Below are 20211 nucleotides of genomic sequence, written 5' to 3' on the forward strand. Positions count from 1 at the left end.
AATGGTTAGTTTTTTTTTTTTTTTTTTTTTTTTTAAGCCAGCTGTAGCATTTTTTGCCCAGTTTCTGCATTATCCAGTCTCTGTGTTGTCTATCGGGTCTCTGTGTGATCAATCACCTAGGATAGCCTTTCAGAAGTTGATTTGCATGCCTATTTTGGAGAAATCAGTAACTGAGACAGTGATCATGAATCACCTGGGCTGTTTTCTTTGTGAAGACATTCATGTCTCGGGTGATAAGAGGTTTTTCACTGGTCAGCTCTAATTTCTATAAGTTTTGTTGGTAAACCTATTTTTTCATTCTCTCTACATAGCCGCCCATGTATGTATAATTTTTTAACGATTGCAAGTTTCAATTCTAATGTCAACACATCCTTACAGCATATTGGTTGACCTAGCTCCTCAGTTTTGGTTTTTTCCGATAACCCAGTGTCAGGGGCTGCTGTCCCTCTTTTACCAGTATTAAGAAAGTTGAGTTAACAAAGCATTGAGTTTATCCCTGGGGCCTTTTACTCTCCCTTTTTGTTTAATAAGCATCTCTTTTAAGGTACGCTTGGCTCTTTCCTTTCTTTTAATGCTTGGCTCGTTCTATAGCTGCTTGTCCTGTGGAATTATGTGGTTTACCAGTAATGTGCTTTATATTGTAATATGCAACGATTGCTTCATCTTATTGGATACATATGTTGGAGTACTGTCAGTTTTTTTTTTTTTTTTTTTTTAATCTCATCTGTATTTACTGTTTAAAGCAGAATGTGATTGGGCACTTATCCATTCACAAGCCTTGCTGAGTCACAGACCTAGGGAAACTTAGGGTTTTGTTCTTGGTACTTTGGAAAACAAGCCACTTGGGGAATTCCTGTTAAGTTGTTTTAACTTGTGTTTACTTCTAAGACTAGTACATGCAGAATTAACTACAGGGAATGAAAAAAAAATTTAAGATGAAACTTAAGCCATCTTAATTTGGTCTATTAAGGAATCCAGCTCATCAGCTAAACACTTCAGACCACAAAGTTAACATTAACAGTAGGTTACGTCTTACAACAAACGTTCTATCAACTTAGAGTATTACAGTATCACATGTAGAAATTTTATCTTCCCCTTAATTTTCATGCCACACAGATGTTTTAAATGTTAACAAAAATAAACCAAAATCATGGAAAATATATTATCAGAAGGAATGAAGGTAAGCCTCAAACACATAGTTCTGGTGAAGCTTAGTCTACTTCTTCCATGCGTGATGTGTCATCATCTCCTTCCAGGGGTGGCATTTCTTCAGTTACAGCAGCACTAGTGCCATCCACAGTAGGATCATCCTCATCAATACCTAGACCAAGCTTGATCATCCTGTAGATCCTGTTAGCATGGGTCTGGGGATCTTCCAGACTGAAGCCGGAAGACAGGAGGGCAGTTTCATACAGCAAGATGACCAGATTCTTCACAGACTTGTCGTTCTTGTCAGCCTCTGCCTTTTGCCTTAAGGTTTCAATAATGGAGTGATCAGGGTTTATCCCCAGGTGTTTCTTTGCTGCCATGTAACCCATTGTTGAGTTGTCTCTGAGGGCTTGAGCTTTCATGATTCTCTCCATGTTTGCTGTCCACCCATATGTACTTGTGACAATACAGCATGGGGATGTCACCAATCGGTTTGACACGACCACCTTTTCAACCTTTTTCTCCAAAATATCTTTCATAATTTTGCAGAGGTTCTCAAATTTTGTCTTTTTCTCCTCCTGTTTCTTCTTTTCCTCTTCATCTTCTGGAAGTTCCAGTCCTTCTTTGGTAACTGACACCAAGGTCTTGCCCTCAAATTCCTTCAGCTGTTGCACACAATACTCATCAATGGGCTCAATCATATAGATTACTTCTAAGCCGTGCTTTCGGAGACGTTCCACAAAGGCTGAGTTAGCAACCTGGCCCTTGGTCTCACCTGTGATAAAATAGATGTGCTTCTGGTTTTCCTTCATTCTGGTGCAGTAGTCCTTCAGAGAAACCATCTCATCCCCAGAAGCAGATGTGTAGTATCGCAACAGCTCTGAAAGCTTCTTCCTATTTTGGGAGTCTTCATGAATTCCAAGCTTTATATTTTTTGAGAACTGCTCATAAAATTTTTTGTAGTTCTCTTTGTCTTCTGCCAGTTCAGTAAATAGTTCTAAGCATTTCTTGACCAAATTCTTTTTGATAACTTTCAGAATTTTGCTTTGTTGTAGCATTTCACGGGAAATATTTAGAGGGAGATCCTCAGAATCCACCACCCCTCTAATGAAATTCAGATACTCAGGGATCAACTCCTCACAGTTGTCCATGATAAAAACTCTGCGAACATACAACTTGATGTTGTTCTTTTTCTTTCTGTTTTCAAACAGATCAAAAGGAGCACGTCTTGGGACAAAAAGAAGGGCCCAGAATTCCAACTGTCCTTCAACAGAAAAATGCTTTACTGCCAAATGTTCTTCCCAATCATTGGTTAAGCTCTTGTAGAACTCTCCATATTCTTCATTAGTAATGTCATCAGGATTTCTGGTCCAAATTGGCTTTGTTTTGTTGAGTTCTTCTTGATCAATGTACTTTTCCTTTATCTTCTTCTTTTTCTTCTTGTCACCATCCTTCTTCTCCTCCTCTTCTTCATCAGAACCAACATCTTCTATTTCAGGCTTGTCATCAGACTCCTTTTCTTCTTTTTCTTTCTCCTCTTCTTTCTCTTCCTTTTCTTCAGCCTCATCATCACTGACTTCCTTATCACGTTCCTTCTCCACAAAGAGAGTAATGGGATAGCCAATAAACTGAGAATGTTTCTTCACAATCTCCTTTATTCTCCTTTCCTCCAAATACTCAGTTTGGTCTTCTTTCAGATGCAAGATAACCTTTGTTCCACGACCCACTGGTTCACCTGTGTCAGTCCTCACTGTGAAGGATCCCCCAGCTGAGGATTCCCAGGCATACTGCTCATCGTCATTATGCTTTGTGATGACAGTCACTTTCTCAACAACCAAATACGCAGAGTAAAAACCAACACCGAACTGGCCAATCATAGAGATATCTGCACCAGCCTGCAAAGCCTCCATGAAGGCTTTGGTGCCTGATTTGGCAATAGTGCCAAGGTTATTGATCAAGTCAGCCTTGGTCCAGTATCCACAATAGTAAGGGTTCGATCTTGTTTGTTGGGAATGAGATTAATGTGCAGCTCCTTCCCAGAATCAAGTTTACTAGGGTCTGTCAAGCTCTCATATCTGATTTTATCCAGAGCATCTGATGAATTGGAAATGAGCTCCCTCAGAAAGATTTCTTTGTTCGAGTAGAAAGTGTTGATGATCAAGGACATTAACTGGGCAATTTCTGCCTGAAAGGCAAAGGTCTCGACCTCCTCCTCCTCCATTGGATGGTCTTGGGTCTGGGTCTCCTCAGGCATCTTGGCTGAATGAGCGCGCACCGGACGTGACTAGCCACACCAGGACACTGAAACAACTGGCCGTCAGTTTTAATCTGTACAGGTGTCCCCATAATCGCCATTATCTGCAGTAACCCAATCAGCCTTTCAGAACATAAGGCAGTTGCCCACTAAAATCCTAAGTGTCAATGGTATAGTGTTTTCCAAATTCTGCAAAATGGAAATCATCCTTCTGCCAGATGTCATTTCTTTTAGTACCCCCAGGGTTATTATGAGCAGGTAATGGAGTTTAGTTGTATAAAGAACATGTAGGACATTTTTTATTATTTCTTTGTCTTGTTGCCAAGTGATGAAATATTTTTCTTTAAACCTTTCCCATTAATGATGTTTCTTATAAAATTTTGAGCCTTCTACCACATTTCCTGTTAGTAGTTGATTAATTTCCTCATTTCCATGAGCTAATGGACCAGGCAAACCTATATGAGATCGAATATAAGTAATATATAATGCATAGTTTCTACTTCAGATAGCTTACTGAAATTGTACAAATAACAAAGTTAATTTTGAGTTAGCACATACAAATTCATAAGTCTTTATATGCAAAACAGTTCTTTCTGCATATAAAGAATCAGTAACTATGTTAAGAGATTCAGACCCTTGTTCTGAGAGAGAAGGGAGGTGGAATGGCCAAGTGATGGAGATCCTAGGGAACAGGTGAGCACAAGAAACAGACTTCTCAATGAAACAGACATTGAGCAGCTCATTTAATTGGAGGTATCAATGGTTAGTTAAACCTTTGGGAGTTGAATAGAGGCTGTGGGATGAGTGTACATCACTGCCCAGGGCTAAGGTGCTGCTGAACATGATCTTAGAAGGGGAAAGGAAGTTTAACCTGACTACCTGGCTATGCGATCTCCTCTGGTGGGGCACAGGTCTGTGTGTCCTGTGACGTGCAGGCCTAGGGAGGGAGGGGCAAACTTAAACCTGGCAATCTCAGGATCACATTTCTGAGGTTTGGTCATGCCTGGACCCCACTCTTGCTCCAGGCCTGCTTCTCCTGGTTCCACAGCTCCCCACAATCCCATCACTGTGTTTTCCATTTTTATAAATATTCACCTTTCTTCCTTACTGATTGGCATTAATAAAGATCTGATGCCCAATATCTGAAGCAGGAAGGGAGGGTGGAACTTCCAGGCCGAGTTAGGAACTCTGGGAGAAGGCAGAAGCAGGGGATTTGCCAGCAGGAAATGAAGCTGGTCAGATGTGAACAGGAGCAAAGAGGTAAAGAACTAGTCATGTAATGAAACACAGGACTAGAATAATAATTTAGATTGAGCTAGCTCAGTGTCTGGCCAGCTAAAGGCCTAAGCTATAATAAATATTAACGTCTCTATGTTCATGCAGGGCATGGTGGTGAACACCTTTAATCTCCAGCACCGGTATTTTGTTTTGTTCTGAGACTGCTTCTTCTTGTTGTACATCTCAGACTAACCTGGTACTTGCTGAGGCTAGCCTCAAATTCATGCCAATCATTCCCCTAACTTGGCCTTCTAAGTGCTAAGATTACAGGTATATGCCACCAAGCCAGATTCGCCTTCTTTTTGTTTTACTGCATGGTTTTCTGAGATAAGATTCACCCTCAGAAAACTTTCAGGCCTCATTCAACTTGGGGCTACTCACCTAGAGAAAGACCAGGTCTTTCTCCTCTCTACGTCATTTTCCTTGTTTTGTAAGTTCAGGTTGATGGACTATCCACTATAATCTGCTTGACCTAGGTTTGCTTCCAGCAAAAACACTCATTTTTCTTTTTGTTGTTGTTGAGACAGGACGTCACTGCATAGCCCTGGCCCTACTAAAACTTGCTGCTATACACACCAGGCTCCAAACCCACAGATCCACTGTAACCAGACTATTGGGGACTTTATTGGATAAATTCCGCCACCTTCTCCTTTATCCCTTCCAACCCCCAACACTAGATAGGAGACAAAGGTTAAAGGAAAAGGGGGTGTCCAGTTCCTTGGGGGCAAGTGTGATCTTTGTCATCAGGATATTTCCAACTGGTAACCATCAATCTAGCAGCCCCAGCAGCAAGGGGAGCAGTCACCTCCTCTCTTGGGGCTCTGGCATTATACCTTAACAGTCCTCAAAATTCCTAGTGGAGACTATCTTTATCTAGCAAAATCATTCCCCTGCCAAAGTCTGAGACAAATCAGAGTTGCTGCGGACAGTTGGAAGCAGCCTCTTATCCCACACAAACTAAACAAAACAAAACCATATTCCTATAACACTTCTGTTTAAAGAAACCAAAATTGTCCCCATAATCCACCTGCCTCTGCCTCCCAAGTGCTGGGATTAAAGACAAAAGCCACATGCCTGGCCTTACCCAGTTTTCTTTTTTAATGTGTGTGTGTGTATACACATTATATATGTGTGTAGATATGTAGTCGTATGTATGGAAACACATTCACATGTGTGCACACATGTATGGGAATGAGAGATCGACATCAGGCTTCTTCAGTTGCTCTCCATCTTATCTTTGGAAAGAGGGCCTTTTACTGATTCTGAGGTTCAAGGATTCAGCTAGATTGGATGGCCAGCAATCCCCAGGGACCCTCTGGTCTCTGCCTCACCAAACCTCGGATTGTAGACATACATGCATGTGAAAAACCAGGCACTTTATGTCAACCTCAGGTCCTTGAGTACTTCCTTAATTGAGACCCCTCTCCAGTGCTCAGGGTTGTTTGTGTGTGTGTGTGTGTGTGTGTGTTTGTTTTGTATTTGTTTTTTTTTTGGTTTGTTTGCTCTATCTTTGAGGGTATCCTAGACTGACCTCAAGGTTGTTTTGTAGTCAAGGATAATCTTCATCTCCTGTTTTTCTGTCTCCACACAAGTAATGGGCTTACAGGCAGGCATGTGCCACCAAGTTGCAGTTTATGTGGGGGTGGGAACTAAACCTGGGTTTCAAAAGCATGCTAAACATGTGCTCTACTGACTTAGTCCCAACCCCACAGCTGTTTTGTTTTTTATTTATTTATTTATTTATTTGTGTATTTATTATATAATTCAGACACACCAGGACACCAAATCTCATTACTGAAGGTTGCTGGAATTTGAACTCAGGACCTCTGGAAGAGCAGTCAGCACTCTTAACCATCTCCCCAGCCTCAATAGCTGCTTTCTAAAGGTCTTTTCAAAACCTTTTCTCAACTCTTCCAACCATAAAATGAATGCCTCAGTGGGCCTGATCTGGGTGTCGAAGCCCAAGTACCAGAGGTCTCATGTCCACAAAGGACGGTGACAACCATAGCAATAGCAATAAAGACGGGCACACTCAGCAGTGAAAACATGCCCGGTGGCAACTTTGCCTTCCCCTAGCTTTGTATCTGGACTTATAACATGGTGTCTGCTCAGAGGGAGGGTTTCTCCCCTCCGGTAATCTGCCCACCCTTGAAAAGGGTCTATTTCTCCCAGCTAATCCTTTCTGGAAAAGTCCTCACAGACCTGCCCAGAGGCGTATCCCTTATTTGATTTCAGATCCCATCAAAGTGACATTTAAGGTTAACTATATCACACCACCTCAGCGGCTACTCCAGTCCTTGGCATTTCCATGCCCCTAGGCAAGTTTTGAATGCTAGCTCATGATTCCAAGAGGTACACTGTCCACTGCTTCCAAAAATAGAAATATATCTAAGAGAAGCAATGACTTACTGTCCAGGGAGGGAAGCTTGGGTACATGCTGACACTGGCTCAGCTCCCTGGCTTATTTCATGTGAGTAGGATCCAACTGTCCTTTGGAATTGAGACAGTGGCAGGGGTGGGTATCCCAACCTTAGGAACATCTACTTCCTGCTATAGCAAATGGCAGAATGAAGCTGTCCTCACTATGTTGGCTGTCCCACACATCTCTCCCCAGACTCCCATGGCTTACTTATCAGCAGGTCTAATGTGCATAAGAGTTTTTTTTTTAAAAAAATATGGCTATCATTACACATTCCAGGCTGGCCTGAAACTCAGAGATCACCTGCCTCTGCCAACTGAGGGCTGGGTTAAAAGACAAAGGCCACCCCAACCATTGGCTCCACCTCAATTTTTATCCTCAGATATATTTTTGCACATACATCAATTTTCCTTGTCTTTGTTGTTTTTTCAAGACAGGGTTACTCTGTGTTGCCCTGGAACTCACTCTGTAAACCAGTTTGTCTTTGAATTCAGAGATTCCCCTGCTTCTGCCTCCCAAGTGCTGGGATCAAAGGTGTGCGCCATCACTGCCTGACTTTTGTTTCATGTTGTATTTATTGAACTTCATTTTTTAAAATAAACTTTCTCCACCTCTTCTTTAGTTTTCTGATTTGTCTTTAAGACTGTTATTTTAGGGGCTAGAGACAGTGCAATGGTAGAACACTTAACACAAGGACCTAGGGTCAATCCCCACATTGAGCAAAGGTCTCCTTTCAATACCCTTCAGAACTTGAGAGCCTCAACTGAGGGTCTATTTTACATCCCTATTTAAAAGCTTACAGCTGAAACAGGCTTCCTATGCAGTGGGTAAGAGCGCCACCTCCTGGTCCCCTCAGTAACTGCAGAAGTTTAAGCATATCCTTCAGAGCGTGGCATTGTGAAAACTTAACACATACAAGCTAACCTTTAATTTAGACTTACTGTATGCCTGCATGTTTATACAGGTATGCCCTGTGCTCAAGGTCAGAAGAGGACACCGGGTCCTCTGAAACTGGAGTTATGGATGTGGGTGCTGGGAATTAAACTTACAGGCTGTTCAAAAGCAGCAAGTGCTTTTAAATAAGTGTAATTTTTAAAAAGGTTCTTTTTAAGAAAAATGTGCTAGGTGGTGCAGGTGCAAGCCTTCAATCCCAGCACTGGGAGGCAGATCTCTTGAATTCAAGGCCAGCCTGGTCTACAGAGTTCCAGGATAGCCAGGACCATCTGTAGACTAGACTGGCCTCTGGACTCAAGAGATCCTCCTGCCTCTGCCTCCCCTAAGTGCTGGGATTAGAGGTGTGGGGCCACCAATCACCTGGCTAACATAAGACACTTTAATGTTAAGATCATTTTTAGCCCCCAGATAATGCAAACACAGCAGGAGAGTTCTGGTTTATAGGTCATTAGCTGAACCAAAGCCTAAAAAAGTTTTTTTATGTTCACTGTAGCTGTCATTAGACACACCAGAAGGCATCAGATTCCATTGCAGATGGTTGTGAGCCACTATGTGGATGCTAGGGCAGTCAAGCAGCTAGTGCTCTTAACTGTCCCAGATACCAGTTTTTAAATATAAAAAATAAAAAGGAAGCAGGGGTGGAGTTGAGGCTGGAAAAGATACTGAGGGTAGAGTTGGCTGAGAACTGGCAAACAGAAGTTTCTATGATGAGCTCATAACCAGGTCTCAGTCCCCCTACTTGTTCTGCTGTGTACAAAACTATGAGGACTTACATGCACAAAAATACAACTCTGAACACATCAGGAACCATCATTTTATTGTTTTGTAGTAAGACACAGAGCTTTTACCATGCAGGCTTCCTCAAGGAGCTGCCAGACACCCAGCTTTGAGCAGGTTACCATGGAAACCAAACAAGGGAGGCCATGCCTGGTGCCTTTTTTTATATAAGAAACCTGGTGTCTGTTCTCACTAGGCCAGCCAAGGTGCTCTTCTCCCCCTTCCCTCACTCTGGCTGAGCTCTGCCAATGGTCGAATCCTGCGGCTTTATAATCTACGCCCTGGGCCCAGGAATCTCTGCTCATTCACTCCCTGCAGTGATGGAGATCACACTACCACCCAGATATGCCTCCCAGCCCCCCCGGCCATCTGTATCAGTAATATCAGAGTTAAGGTACTAATAATCAGTCCAGGGGATCAACTTAAATAAGACACAATTGCTCCCCCATACCAACTTCAAAATAAAATGGTCCTGCTCAGACTTCTCCCAACCTCCGTACTCTGTCCTCTCCTCACCACAGGTGCCTTGGATGTATCCACTGTGCCTACGTCACAGGATGCTCAGGGGTTATTAGTTATTTCCACTTGACCAGTGACTCAACCATGCAGAAATTTACCATTTTGTTCTTGATGTTTAAAAGAATCAAATACATTCATGAATTTAATATACAACAGCAGTAACAGTCAAGTTGTTGCAAATGCCTCTCACTGTCAAAGCTTGGAAATCAAAACTAGAACGCACTGTGAACATAGAGCAGTAAGAGCTACTGAGAACGGAACACAGTTGCAGGCACTCACACACTCCTAAATTGAGAATCCTGCCTGTCTCAATTTAGGAGATTGTACCAAAAACTGCAATTTTATCCCCAAAGGTGGTAGACACACGCTGGCTTCTGGAAGCTTCAGTATCAGGCCCAATGGATGAATAAGCACAGGGAATGCTTAGTAGACAAATATCACAAGACTTATGTCAGTGCCCACCAGGGCTTTGCGGGGTGGGGGTCAAATATGGGTCTGTGCACTCACATAAATAGAATCCTCCAGTAGGAAAAAATATTACCATGTGACATTTGGTATTGCCTTAAGCAAAGACTTTAATCTGCGGAACTCATCTCTGAAAATCACAACAAAATCTGTATGACATGATTTAATATAAAATGTACAAACTCCTCAGTATGAAGACCCACAGAAAAGGAAGGCAAATGACAACTAAATGAATTTCATTAAAAACAAAACAAAACAAAACAAAACCAAAACCTTTTTGTCCTTGACAACAATCAATGCCCAAATCCAAGCCTGGTCCAGAAGCAGGGGCACAAGGACTGCTGGCTGCTGTCTCAGGACCTGCTCCAAACCGTCCTTGCCACAACTCCTGACACTGAGTTTCTGGGTCCATTGGAAGTGAGTGCCAGCCTCCCAACATCACCCTTCCTCTGACAAAGATGAGCACAGGTCACTCGCTGTCAAACTTGACGGAATTGACCTGGACAGAGATGGAGCCTCCCCGGTAGCTGCCTCGCTTTTTCTTCGTTTTTTCATGCCGGAAGGACTTGCCTTTGGTGAACTTCAGAACCTGATTGGCTCGCTCTCCCCAGTCTCCAGCTGCACCTCGCTGGTACATAATGAGGCTATTACACAGAAGACAATCCAAAGCCCTGCCACCCCTTCTCTATTGCCCCTTCAAAGCAGTCCGAGTCCATGACATCCCAGCAACCTGAGCCAACTGCCCTTCCCTCCCAGACCCCAAGAGTGGTAAACACTCCTCACCTTGGCATCAAAGGAATTGTCTGCTACTCGAGAGTCCACCTCAATCTCCTCTTCCCTGACCCTTCGGAAAGGGGAAGATGCCCTTTTTTCTCCCTAGAGAACAATGAAGTAAAAGTTAAATGGGTGACTTAACAGCTCTCTCTAAAAGAACGAGGTATCAGGCCAGACTGAGCTAGGTATCAATGGTCCCAGGAATGTATGGTTTAAAGGGTTGGGGTCTGTGATCGTGGGGCAACGTGCCTTCTTCCTTTTTGGAAACGTATTGGGGGTCTGGAGCTTAATTTTCTTAGCTTGAGGAGTTGCTTCATCCGCTGTCTCATTCTGCTTCCGTTTCTTGCCTGAACCTACAAAAAGAAAAAGAAAAAAGGTCAGATTCAGGAACTAGGACTCCTGGGAACCTGCTGCCATTACTCAGGAAGCAACAGTCTCCCTGTCCACCTCCCTCCCTGAGGACATCCCAGTACTATGAGATAAAACCTAAGGAATGACTCTAAAGATACATGCCTGGCTTGGTCCCAGCTGCTGTTTTTTTCTCTTCCATTTCTTCCTCTTCCTCCTCCTCCTCACTTTCCTTGCCCGCTTTTCCATTCTGAGAAGCTGGAATGCCATTGGCCTTGTTTGTCTGGGATTTAGGAGCAGCCTTGCCCTTGGGCTTCTTTTTCTCTTCTTCACTGGAATCTTCAGAGGAGCTGCTGCTGCTCTCAGCCGCTGCTTTCTTCACAGGTGTTGGTTTGGGGACAGCGGCACCTGCTGCCTTCTTCTTAGCTGGGGGCTTAGGAGTCTTCTCCTCTTCACTGCTGGAACTATCTGAGTCAGAGCTGCTGTCCCCACCAGCCTGAGGAGCCTGTTTGGCAGGCACAGAGGGTGCTGCTTTAGCAGCTACCTTGGCCTTGGGGGTTGTCACACTTTTTTTGGTGGCCTCTTCCTCACTAGAGCTGCTCTCCTCTTCACTGGAGCTGCTGTCAGCCTTCCTGCTCTGAGATTTCGGGCCACTGCCTGCAGGTTGCTTAGGAGTTGCCACTGCCTTTGCTGCAGATGGCTTGGGAGTGACAGCTGGCTTGCTTAAGGGACTCTTGGTAGTACTGACTGGCTTGGCAGGAGCTTCATCCTCAGAACTGTCAGAATCTGAAGAGAGGAGACAAAATAAACAGCTACCCAAACCAAAATCAGGAGAGCCCTGTAACAGCAGCCCAAGGTATCCCACTAGCCCAAGTGCTGGGCACCATTACCTGAGCTGTCTGAAGAGCTCTCTGCTTTCTTCTTCACTGGAGCTGGTTTGGCAGATGTCTTGGAGATGACCGCCTTAGCTGGAGGTTTTTTCTCTTCCTCAGAACTTGAATCTGGGAAGAAATTGTAACATTAGAATGGGTCCAGAATTGCAAGCCAACCAGGAAAGCACCGGGAGATCGTAACACACAAAGCATCCTAGTCTTCTCAGTTTCCCTCCTTTCCCTCATCCTTCCCTGTGACCCACCAGACTCTTCACTGCTGTCTTCACTGCTGTCTTCAGGCTGTGTCTGTGCAGCAGCTTTCTTTGGAGACTGGGCTCCCAAGGACTTCTTTGGTAAATGAACAGAAGGCGGTGGTGGAACTGAACTGTAGGGACCTGTTTAAAACACACAATAGTTTTGAAACATGCATTTGAGAGGCTTTGTAGTTCATGCCTGTAATCCTGACACTCATAAGGCTAAGTAGGAAGATGCTGTGAATTTGAGGCCATGGGCTACAGAGGCAAATATTATTTAAAATATTTAAAATAAAATAGGTCTGGGGGTGGCATACCCCTTAAGCTCTTGGGTGGTAGAGGCATACAAATCTGAGTTCAAGCCCAGCCAGCTGTACAAAGTGTTCCGAGACAGTCAGAGCTATATAACCTGTCTAGCATGCACAAAGCCCTGGATTTAATCTCTAGCATCAGAAAAGAAATTAAGTACCTAAATTCTTTGACTCTGTACACTAGGATTTAAGTCTATGAACATTGATGCCCCTTGTTCAATCACCTGCTTTTTTCTTCATGGGTTTTTTCTGTTCCTCTTCCTCTTCACTAGAAGAATCTTCACTGCTAGAACTCTTTTGGGTAGGGGTGGCAGCTACTTTTACTGGTGCCTTGGCCACAACTTGTTTTTTAGGTGGAGTCTTCATTGAAGAAAAAAAATAACATTAGAGGAAAACACCTTCCCAAACAATCCTGATAAGGAGAGACAGACAACCTGAGGCCCCTTAACCATTATTCTTGCTACAGAGTTACAACCCTAGTAACCTTCTTGGGAGGTGCAGCTGCCTTCTTCTCTTCCTCGGAGTCATCACTGCTGCTGCTACTGCTGCTGCTGCTGGCTGCTTTGCCATTGGCTACTTTAGGCTGTGCTTTTGCTGGTGTGCCTGAGAAACAAAAGAAGCATTAAACAAGTCGGGAAACTTTGGAGAGGGGAAGTTCCATAGCCTACCACAGAACTTTAAAGAGTTGCTCTAATTTCAAGGCTAGTGGAATGAATGTCTCAGCAGGTAAAGGATGACCTGAGTTTGATGCCTACATGTTATACAGTAATAGGAGAGGACCAACTCTTGCAAGCTGTTCTCTAAGCTCTACTATGTGCATGCTGTGAGACATGCAGATTCACCCACATACAATAAACCAATTAATGCCAGTTCCTGATGTCTTTCTCTTCACTTCTACTCATCAGAAGAAAAAAACAGCTCAGCTGTTATATAGAATGAAAGCACAGGAGTAAAGGCAGCCATGGAGAGCAGCAGGTAACAAATGTGGGCTGTGTGTGCCTAAAAGGCAGTGCAATACTTACCACATACAAAAGACCTGTGGGTCTAACCCTAGGCTGAGCTTAGGTGTGTACAACTACACTAAGCTAAAAATGCCTATTAATCTCAGCACTCCAGGGCCTGAGGCAGGAGAGTAACCAGTTCTAGGCCACTGGACTATAGTGAGACCTGACTTTACTCAATAATTAAGTATACACACACACACACACACACACACACACACACACACACACACACACACACACTACATATACCCTTGGCAGAGGCAGAGGATTGAGTTCAAGACCAGCCTGGGAATTCTGAACCTTGATCAAAAATTAGCCAGGGGTATTGGGGCATGGCTATAAACCCAGCACTCAGGAGGCAGAGACAGATGAATCTCTGAGCCACCCTGGTCTACAGAGCTAGTTCCAGCACAGCTAGGGCTACACAGAGAAACCCTGTCTCAAAAAACTAGCCAAAAAGGAAAAAAATCAAAAACCCTGTTTCAAACAAACACTAAAACTAAAGATTAATAAAAATTAAGGGGCTGGAGCAGCTATGAACATTTACTGTTCTAGAGAACCCAAATTCAGTTCCCAGTACCCACATCACATACCCTTCAGTACCCTGGAGTCACCTGCATGCACATGGGGCACTGGACTGTACAGAAACACACATTCTTAAAACAAAGTGCACTTTACTTATTTACTAGACTTATTTTACATACATGGCTACTTAGTTCAAATCCAAGCACCCACATGGTGGCTCACAACCATCTATAATGGGATCTGATTCCCTCTTCTGGTGTGTCTAAAGACAACTTCAGTGTACGTACATAGTAAATAAATAAACCTTTAAAAGCAGAAGTTAAAAAAAAAACAAAAATCACAGCTTCTCTTATATACTGGCCCCAACCATAATGTTTTGCTAATTATGTTTCTGCTTTATATTTCCTCTTTGAATAGCCTGGAACTTGCTGAGTGGACTTTAAATACTCAGCGATCAGACCGTGACTGAAAGGATTACAGGCCTGGCTGTGTACATGTGTGTAGTACTGAGAACTAAAACTACCTCAGCCTTGTCTTTCCACAGCCTCATTTTTCCCAGTAAAACTTTTGAGACAGGGTTTGGGGAAAATTTCCAGACTTAGCTGGGCATGGCAGTGCACACCTTTAATCCCACCAGCTGGGAGGCCAAGGCATTTGTGCAAAAATGGGTGGATCTCTGAGTTGAGGCCTGCCTGGGAGATCCAGGACAGCCAAGACTACACAGCAAATCAGTGTAAACAAACAAATAAATTCCAGGCATATCTTCCAATTCTCCCATTTCACCCTTCTGGGTAGAGTAGAGACTGCTGGCTTTTCTTGCCAGGCCTGGCTATCTGTGGCTCAGCAACCATGCCACTTCACAGGGTCCCAACCCTCTGCTCCCAGAAATAAAAATACCTGGTTTGGCTGGGGCTTTAGTCTGAGCTTTAACTGCAACGGCTGTCTTTGGCTTCTGGGTCTGTGGTGCTTCGTCCTCTGAGCTTGAGTCAGACTCGGACTCAGAGCTTTCTGCCTTCTTTGGAGGAGGTCTGACTGTCTTAGCTTGGGGCTTAACTGCTTTCTGCTACAACAAGAGAACAAAGATGGTGGCAAACACCTTCAATTCCAGCACCTGGGAGTAAACTTTGGAAGATCAAGGTCAGCCTGCTCAACACAAAAGTTCTAGGATGTCCACAGCTACATGGAGATACTGTCTCGGACAAACAAAACACACATAAGGATGATGAACAAGAGCTCCTGAGCACTCAAAAGACAAGATGGTTTTATTTATTGGGGGAGGGGGACACTGTCTGTTCTCTGCAGCCTTGGCTGTCCTAGAACTTGGCTCTGTAAGTTAAGGAGCCCACTGAAAGGAAACAAAACAAAACCAAACCTCCAAGAAGATACAATATATGAATATCAAACAGGGAAAACAGAATCTAACTGCCTGTTCTTAACATAATCTTGTCAACAGCTCTGAGCAAAAAACTGTATCCTCTGCAAGTATCCCTGAAACACAAAGTCCCTGGGGAGAGGAAGAGAATCCTGTCTACACTTGGATCTCATCATTCCAGACTTCAACTTCAACACCTTCAAAATCCCTAATATTTATGCAATATAGAACAATTTCCACCACTAGACCACAAGCTAGATGTCCCATCTAGTTTCTTCATTTCCAAACTCCTCTGAGGCCCTCCTTACAACCAAAGCCACAAACCTGGACAGGCTTTTTCTTTTTGTTTTCTTCCTCCTCTTCATCACTGGATTCTTCACTACTGCTGCTCTCTGAAGCTTTGGCTGCTGCCTTCCCAGCATTCTGAGGCAAACTGGCTCGCTTAGCAGGTGCAGCTGAGCATAAAGAAGTGTAAGTTAAATGTCCATGAGAATTCACCCCACCCCATCCCACATCCTCACACAGCCTCACCAGCCTTCTGTGTGGGAACCTGGGCTTCGTCCTCTTCCTCACTGCTGTCCTCACTGCTGTCACTGGATGAAGTCTCTTTCTTAGCCTTCTTGGTCACTGGTCCATTCGACTGTAATTTCACCTTTGGGGCTTTGGTGGACCTGCGAATGTAGATTTGGCTGACTTCTGAGGGATCAGGACCTTCTCAAACCAAGGAACACAGCCCAGCCCACCTAGGGGGAGAAAATAACCCAAGTGCAACAAGGAAAGCTTACTTGAGCCAGAAGCTATATATGTCCAAAAGGGAAGAGGCATTGGCGTCCTGCTGTGTCTGTAAGAAAAGAGGCTTGGCTAAGGAAATATGTTTCTCTGGGTCAGATTGTTACTCTTTGATCAAATGCAATTTGTCAGCCAGGAATGGCCCCAGCACTTAGAAGACAGACTCATGTCAAAGCCTAATTGGACTATATACAGAGCTGCAGGACAGCAAGGGTTATATAAAGAGACTGTGTCTCAAAAGTTATTTTACTCATCAACTCAATTTGAAAAGGATGGTACATCTTCTTAAGGCTTTTCCTACTTGTATAAACCAGGAGAAAAATATTCCGCTTACACATCACCTAACATTGAGCACGCTATCCCTAAGCCTATCAATCCATACTTTTCAAAGCACATGATGGCTCACAACCATCTGTAATAAAGTTTGATGCCCTTTTCTAGTATGTCTTAAGATAATGAACTTACATAAATTAATCTTAAAAAAAAAAAAAAAAAAAAAAAAAAGAATAGTAAGAGTATTAACCAAGGGGCAGGGGAGATGGCTAGGTCATCAGGAGAACATACTACTCTTCCAGAGGACTTGATATCATTTACCTGCACCCACATCCGTCAACTCCAGATCCAGGGGGTTCTGACACCTTTGGCTTCATAATCTCTATCAACTTTTTTTCTAAGCAATTGACTTTTGAAAGTTAAGGAAGACAGGGCTGGAGAGATGACTCAATAGTTAAAAGCACTGACTGCTCTTTCAGAAGACCCAGATTCAATTCCCAGCATCCACATGGTAGCTCTTTACTGTCTGAACTCCAGAATCTAAAACCATCATACAGGCAAAGCACCAATGTGCATAAAAGAATAAAAAATAAATTATAAACAAACAAAAAGACAGTAGGTGTGGTGGCACATGCCTTTAATTCTAGCGTGTGGGAAGAAAAAAATAGATCTGAGTTTAAGTCAGCTTGGTCTACAGTGAGCTCCAGGACAGCCATAACTACAGAGACCACAGCTTTTCTTAAGATGCAGACTAATCATTTCACAATCCCTCACCTACTTTGCTCGCACATGGGTTGAGCTGTCATCCATCCCATGCCTCCTCTGTGCCTACAATGGGATTACTAGTATTTTTCACTTGGTGAATCTCATTCACTCAAAAAGCTGTAAATTGGGCTGAGCATACACAATTTTTAATCTCAGCTCTTGGTAGGCAAAGGGAGACAGAGCTGAGTTCAAGGCCAGTTTGGTCTACAAAGTGAGTTACAGAGTAGCCAGGGATAAACAAAGAGAAACCCTGTCTTGAAAACCAAAATGAAAATGGTATACTGCTATGTTCAGGCATGCATTAGGATGAGGAGGCTGAGGCAAGAGGAACACAAGTTCATACCCATCCTCCACTACACAAGAATCTCAAATAAAAGGCTGCCAGGATCACGTAGAAAGTTGGAAGAGCTTGGCCTAAGTCTACAATTGTTTTATATCAGTACCTGGAACTCCAAACTCAGTGCCAACTTGACAGGGCAGGATGCTCACTCCTCTGACAGTATACTGAAAGCAACCTATCCCTGCACTCATCCATCCACTAAATAAGTGAATAAATAATAGAATCCTAGCTTTCATTACTATGCCATTATTCCCTGCACTCGCTCAAATAAGTAAATAATAGAATCGTAGCCTTCATTACTAACAATCTATCTTTGAGTCTCGGGTAAAACTGCAACCAAGTTCAACAAAAGGTACAGCAGAACCAGGCACCGCCAATCCAACGCTCCCGGAGGACCCATCACCACATGTCCTGGGAAACGTGGAACCCACGCCTGCCACCGCTTCAAAACTCACCAAGTAAGAGCCATAAGACTCGGAGCTACCTAGTCAGACATGGTGGAAGGAGATGCCCGTATCTCAGGCCTTAGGAAGGTCGGCAGAGAGGCTTCGTAGACATTGGACTGACAGACCCCAGACCTCGCCTCCTTGACTTCTAAACCTGCCAAGGCCTAGGTTATCTTGGAGTGTCGTCCCACCCAGGCCCACAGACCAAATCAAAAAACTCACAGCGCCTGTCGCTTTTGCAAATTTACTGGCCACCTCCGAGAGTTGGTTATCTCGCAGAAAGCCGAGCACAAGGGGATAAAGGTCGCTGGGAACCACGCGGCGCAAGCCGGTATCCGCCATGCTCCGAGTAAAGCGCGTCACTACCGTTGCGCACGCGGCACGACTTAGGAACGCCAAAGCACGACCAGGGTAGAGGGCGGGCCCAGTGTCGTCATCACGTCGCGCGGTGCGCAGCGGAAGAGTGGCCCCCACGAGGCTGCGCTCCCTCCGCCTGGGAGGCAAGATCCAGGCGAAATCCATAAATTCCTTCCGGTCCCACACGCGTCGTCATCCTGTAAAGGGCGGAGCCCACAACCCGCCCGCTAAGGGGGCGGAGCTTTACGTCAGAGGTCACGCTCCCGCCCAAGGCGGGAAAACTTACTACTTCCCGCGCTTTATCTCTGCTGAATGGACTTCTTTCCAAGCTTCGCCGGCTACTCAGACTCAGACCCCACAATAATCAATGGACTGGAGAACTCAAGTCTCGTTCACCTACTTCTCAAGTTCCCACCAACAATTTGTTGGCTTCTTCCCATCCTTCACACCCAATGAGGTCTTTCAGGTTACCACCCAGAGCCCCAGACTCAAATCATTTTAAGAGGATCCTAAAAGTTGTGGTGATACTACATTGCCTGTCAGTCACAGCTAGGTCAAAAGGCAGTTAACCCTCCCATACACAATTCGAAATGGGAGGAAAGCAGGGGATCATCCCAGAGAAAAGATCAAGTGACTTAATAATCCTTTCTCCCTTCAGTCAAAAGTCACATCTATTTTCCAGGTCACAATAGTCATCCCTCAGGAAGCAATTAAGATGCACCTCCCGTGAACTCCTTTCTTTTACATTCCTCAAAACTGCTGATCCTTCTAAAAAGAATTTTCCTTATTTCCCAGAGGTGCTTCTATCCATCCATCCTTATTATTTTAAAATTCACACGCCAAGACGGTGTTCAAACCAAACTGGTGAGCTTACCTGAAACACTTAATAGACACAAACCCCAGTTGAGAAAACCTTTATTCTTATAGGCTTGGTGGCAAACGCCTTTAAACCCAGGGTTGAGAGGCAAAAGCAGGTAGATCTGAGGATGGGGGTGGAGAGAAGAGGAGAAAGAGGAGTTCCTTTGAGTTTGAAATACTATAATCCCAGCACTTGGAAGTAGTCGATCTCTTGAGTGAGATCCAGGACAGCCAAGGCTATTCAGAAAGACCCTGGCTTGGTGGGGGCGGAGAACAGAAATAACAAAACTGCATCTCCTCCATCTCACAAGAGTCTGTATTCTAAAAATATCTTTATGTTCAGGCTCTCCCTGGAAGAGAGTAGGCAGGAGAACTGGGATTTCAGTCCAGCCTGAACAACTCTAAAGAACCCAGGAAGAGATGAATGTAAATGCTAGCCATGCATGACAAGGCTGCACAAGCAGGGTGCAATGGCTTACACCAGCAGACCCAGGGTTGGCAGGGTAGAGAAGACCCTGGAGCTCACTGGCTGCATTTCAGATTCAGAGAGATCACCTTTCAAAAATAAAGGGAGGGGGCCTGGAGAGATGGCTATTCACTTTCCCAGAGACTGCAGTACCCTCTTCAGCCCTCTGTAGCACCTACGGCACGTGGACACACAGACACACATTCATATGCATAATTTTAAATGTTTGTTTTATGTTAAGTACACTGTCATTGCCTTAAGGCATACCAGAAGATAGAGTCGGATTGCATTACAGATAGTTTTGAGCCACTGTGTGGTTGCCCGGAATTGAACTCAGGATCTCTGGAAAAGCAGCCAGTGCTCTTCTTAATCACCGAGCCATCTCTCCAGCCCAAAACAAAATCTTAAAATGGGTTTCGTGACACTCTTTTCAGAAGCAGATCAATGTTTGAGTTCAAGGCCACTCTGACCTATGTTGCAAATTCTAGAACAATTATACATCAAGAGCCTGTCTCAAATACAGCTGAAAAGTGTGATGGCACACACCTTTAATCTCAGCACCCAGGAAGCAGAGACAAGAGGATCTTTTGAGTTCGAGGCAGGCCTGGTCTACAGAGCCAGTTCCTGAACAGCCAGGGATTC

The 20211-nt window shown here is 44.2% G+C and overlaps 2 protein-coding genes across 4 annotated transcripts; both read right to left on the minus strand.

The window, feature by feature from the left end:
- Positions 1 to 1085: 1085 nt before the first annotated feature.
- Positions 1086 to 3423, minus strand: LOC308417397 (heat shock protein HSP 90-alpha-like). Its single transcript, XM_080912689.1, is given in 2 exon segments — positions 1086 to 3118; positions 3121 to 3423. Coding segments are annotated over 2 exon segments (2190 nt in total). The 5' UTR covers positions 3404 to 3423; the 3' UTR covers positions 1086 to 1211.
- A 5440-nt stretch (positions 3424 to 8863) lies between these two features.
- On the minus strand, positions 8864 to 18390 carry NOLC1 (nucleolar and coiled-body phosphoprotein 1). Of its 3 annotated transcripts, none has more exons than XM_080912756.1 (13): positions 18111 to 18390; positions 16061 to 16116; positions 15807 to 15946; positions 15600 to 15730; positions 14801 to 14966; positions 12859 to 12977; positions 12599 to 12734; positions 12073 to 12204; positions 11828 to 11938; positions 11103 to 11723; positions 10835 to 10942; positions 10599 to 10687; positions 8864 to 10443 (listed from the first exon to the last, which is right to left on the minus strand). In XM_080912756.1, exons 1-13 carry the CDS (start codon positions 18228 to 18230, stop codon positions 10285 to 10287), a joined length of 2088 nt encoding a protein of 695 aa, XP_080768882.1. In that variant the 5' UTR covers positions 18231 to 18390; the 3' UTR covers positions 8864 to 10284. The 3 variants fall into 3 exon arrangements, with proteins under 3 accessions (XP_080768882.1, XP_080768883.1, XP_080768881.1); XM_080912757.1 differs by having other exon boundaries at positions 10599 to 10691; positions 10839 to 10942; positions 14801 to 14963; positions 18111 to 18389; XM_080912755.1 differs by having other exon boundaries at positions 10599 to 10691; positions 10839 to 10942; positions 18111 to 18388.
- Between the last annotated feature and the right edge of the window lie 1821 nt (positions 18391 to 20211).

Source organism: Micromys minutus (genome assembly GCF_963924665.1).
Source record: "Micromys minutus genome assembly, chromosome: 2".
Taxonomy (NCBI): Eukaryota; Metazoa; Chordata; class Mammalia; order Rodentia; family Muridae; genus Micromys; species Micromys minutus.

Coding starts and splice junctions, on each gene's coding strand:
- NOLC1 (XM_080912756.1), bottom strand. CDS start 18,230: ATGGCGGATACCGGCTTGCGCCGCGTGGTTCCCAGCGACCTTTATCCC. Junction 12,978..14,800: donor TAAAGCCCCAGCCAAACCAG/GTATTTTTATTT, acceptor TTTGTTTCTCAG/GCACACCAGCAAAAGCACAG. Junction 11,724..11,827: donor GAGCTCTTCAGACAGCTCAG/GTAATGGTGCCC, acceptor TCCTCTCTTCAG/ATTCTGACAGTTCTGAGGAT.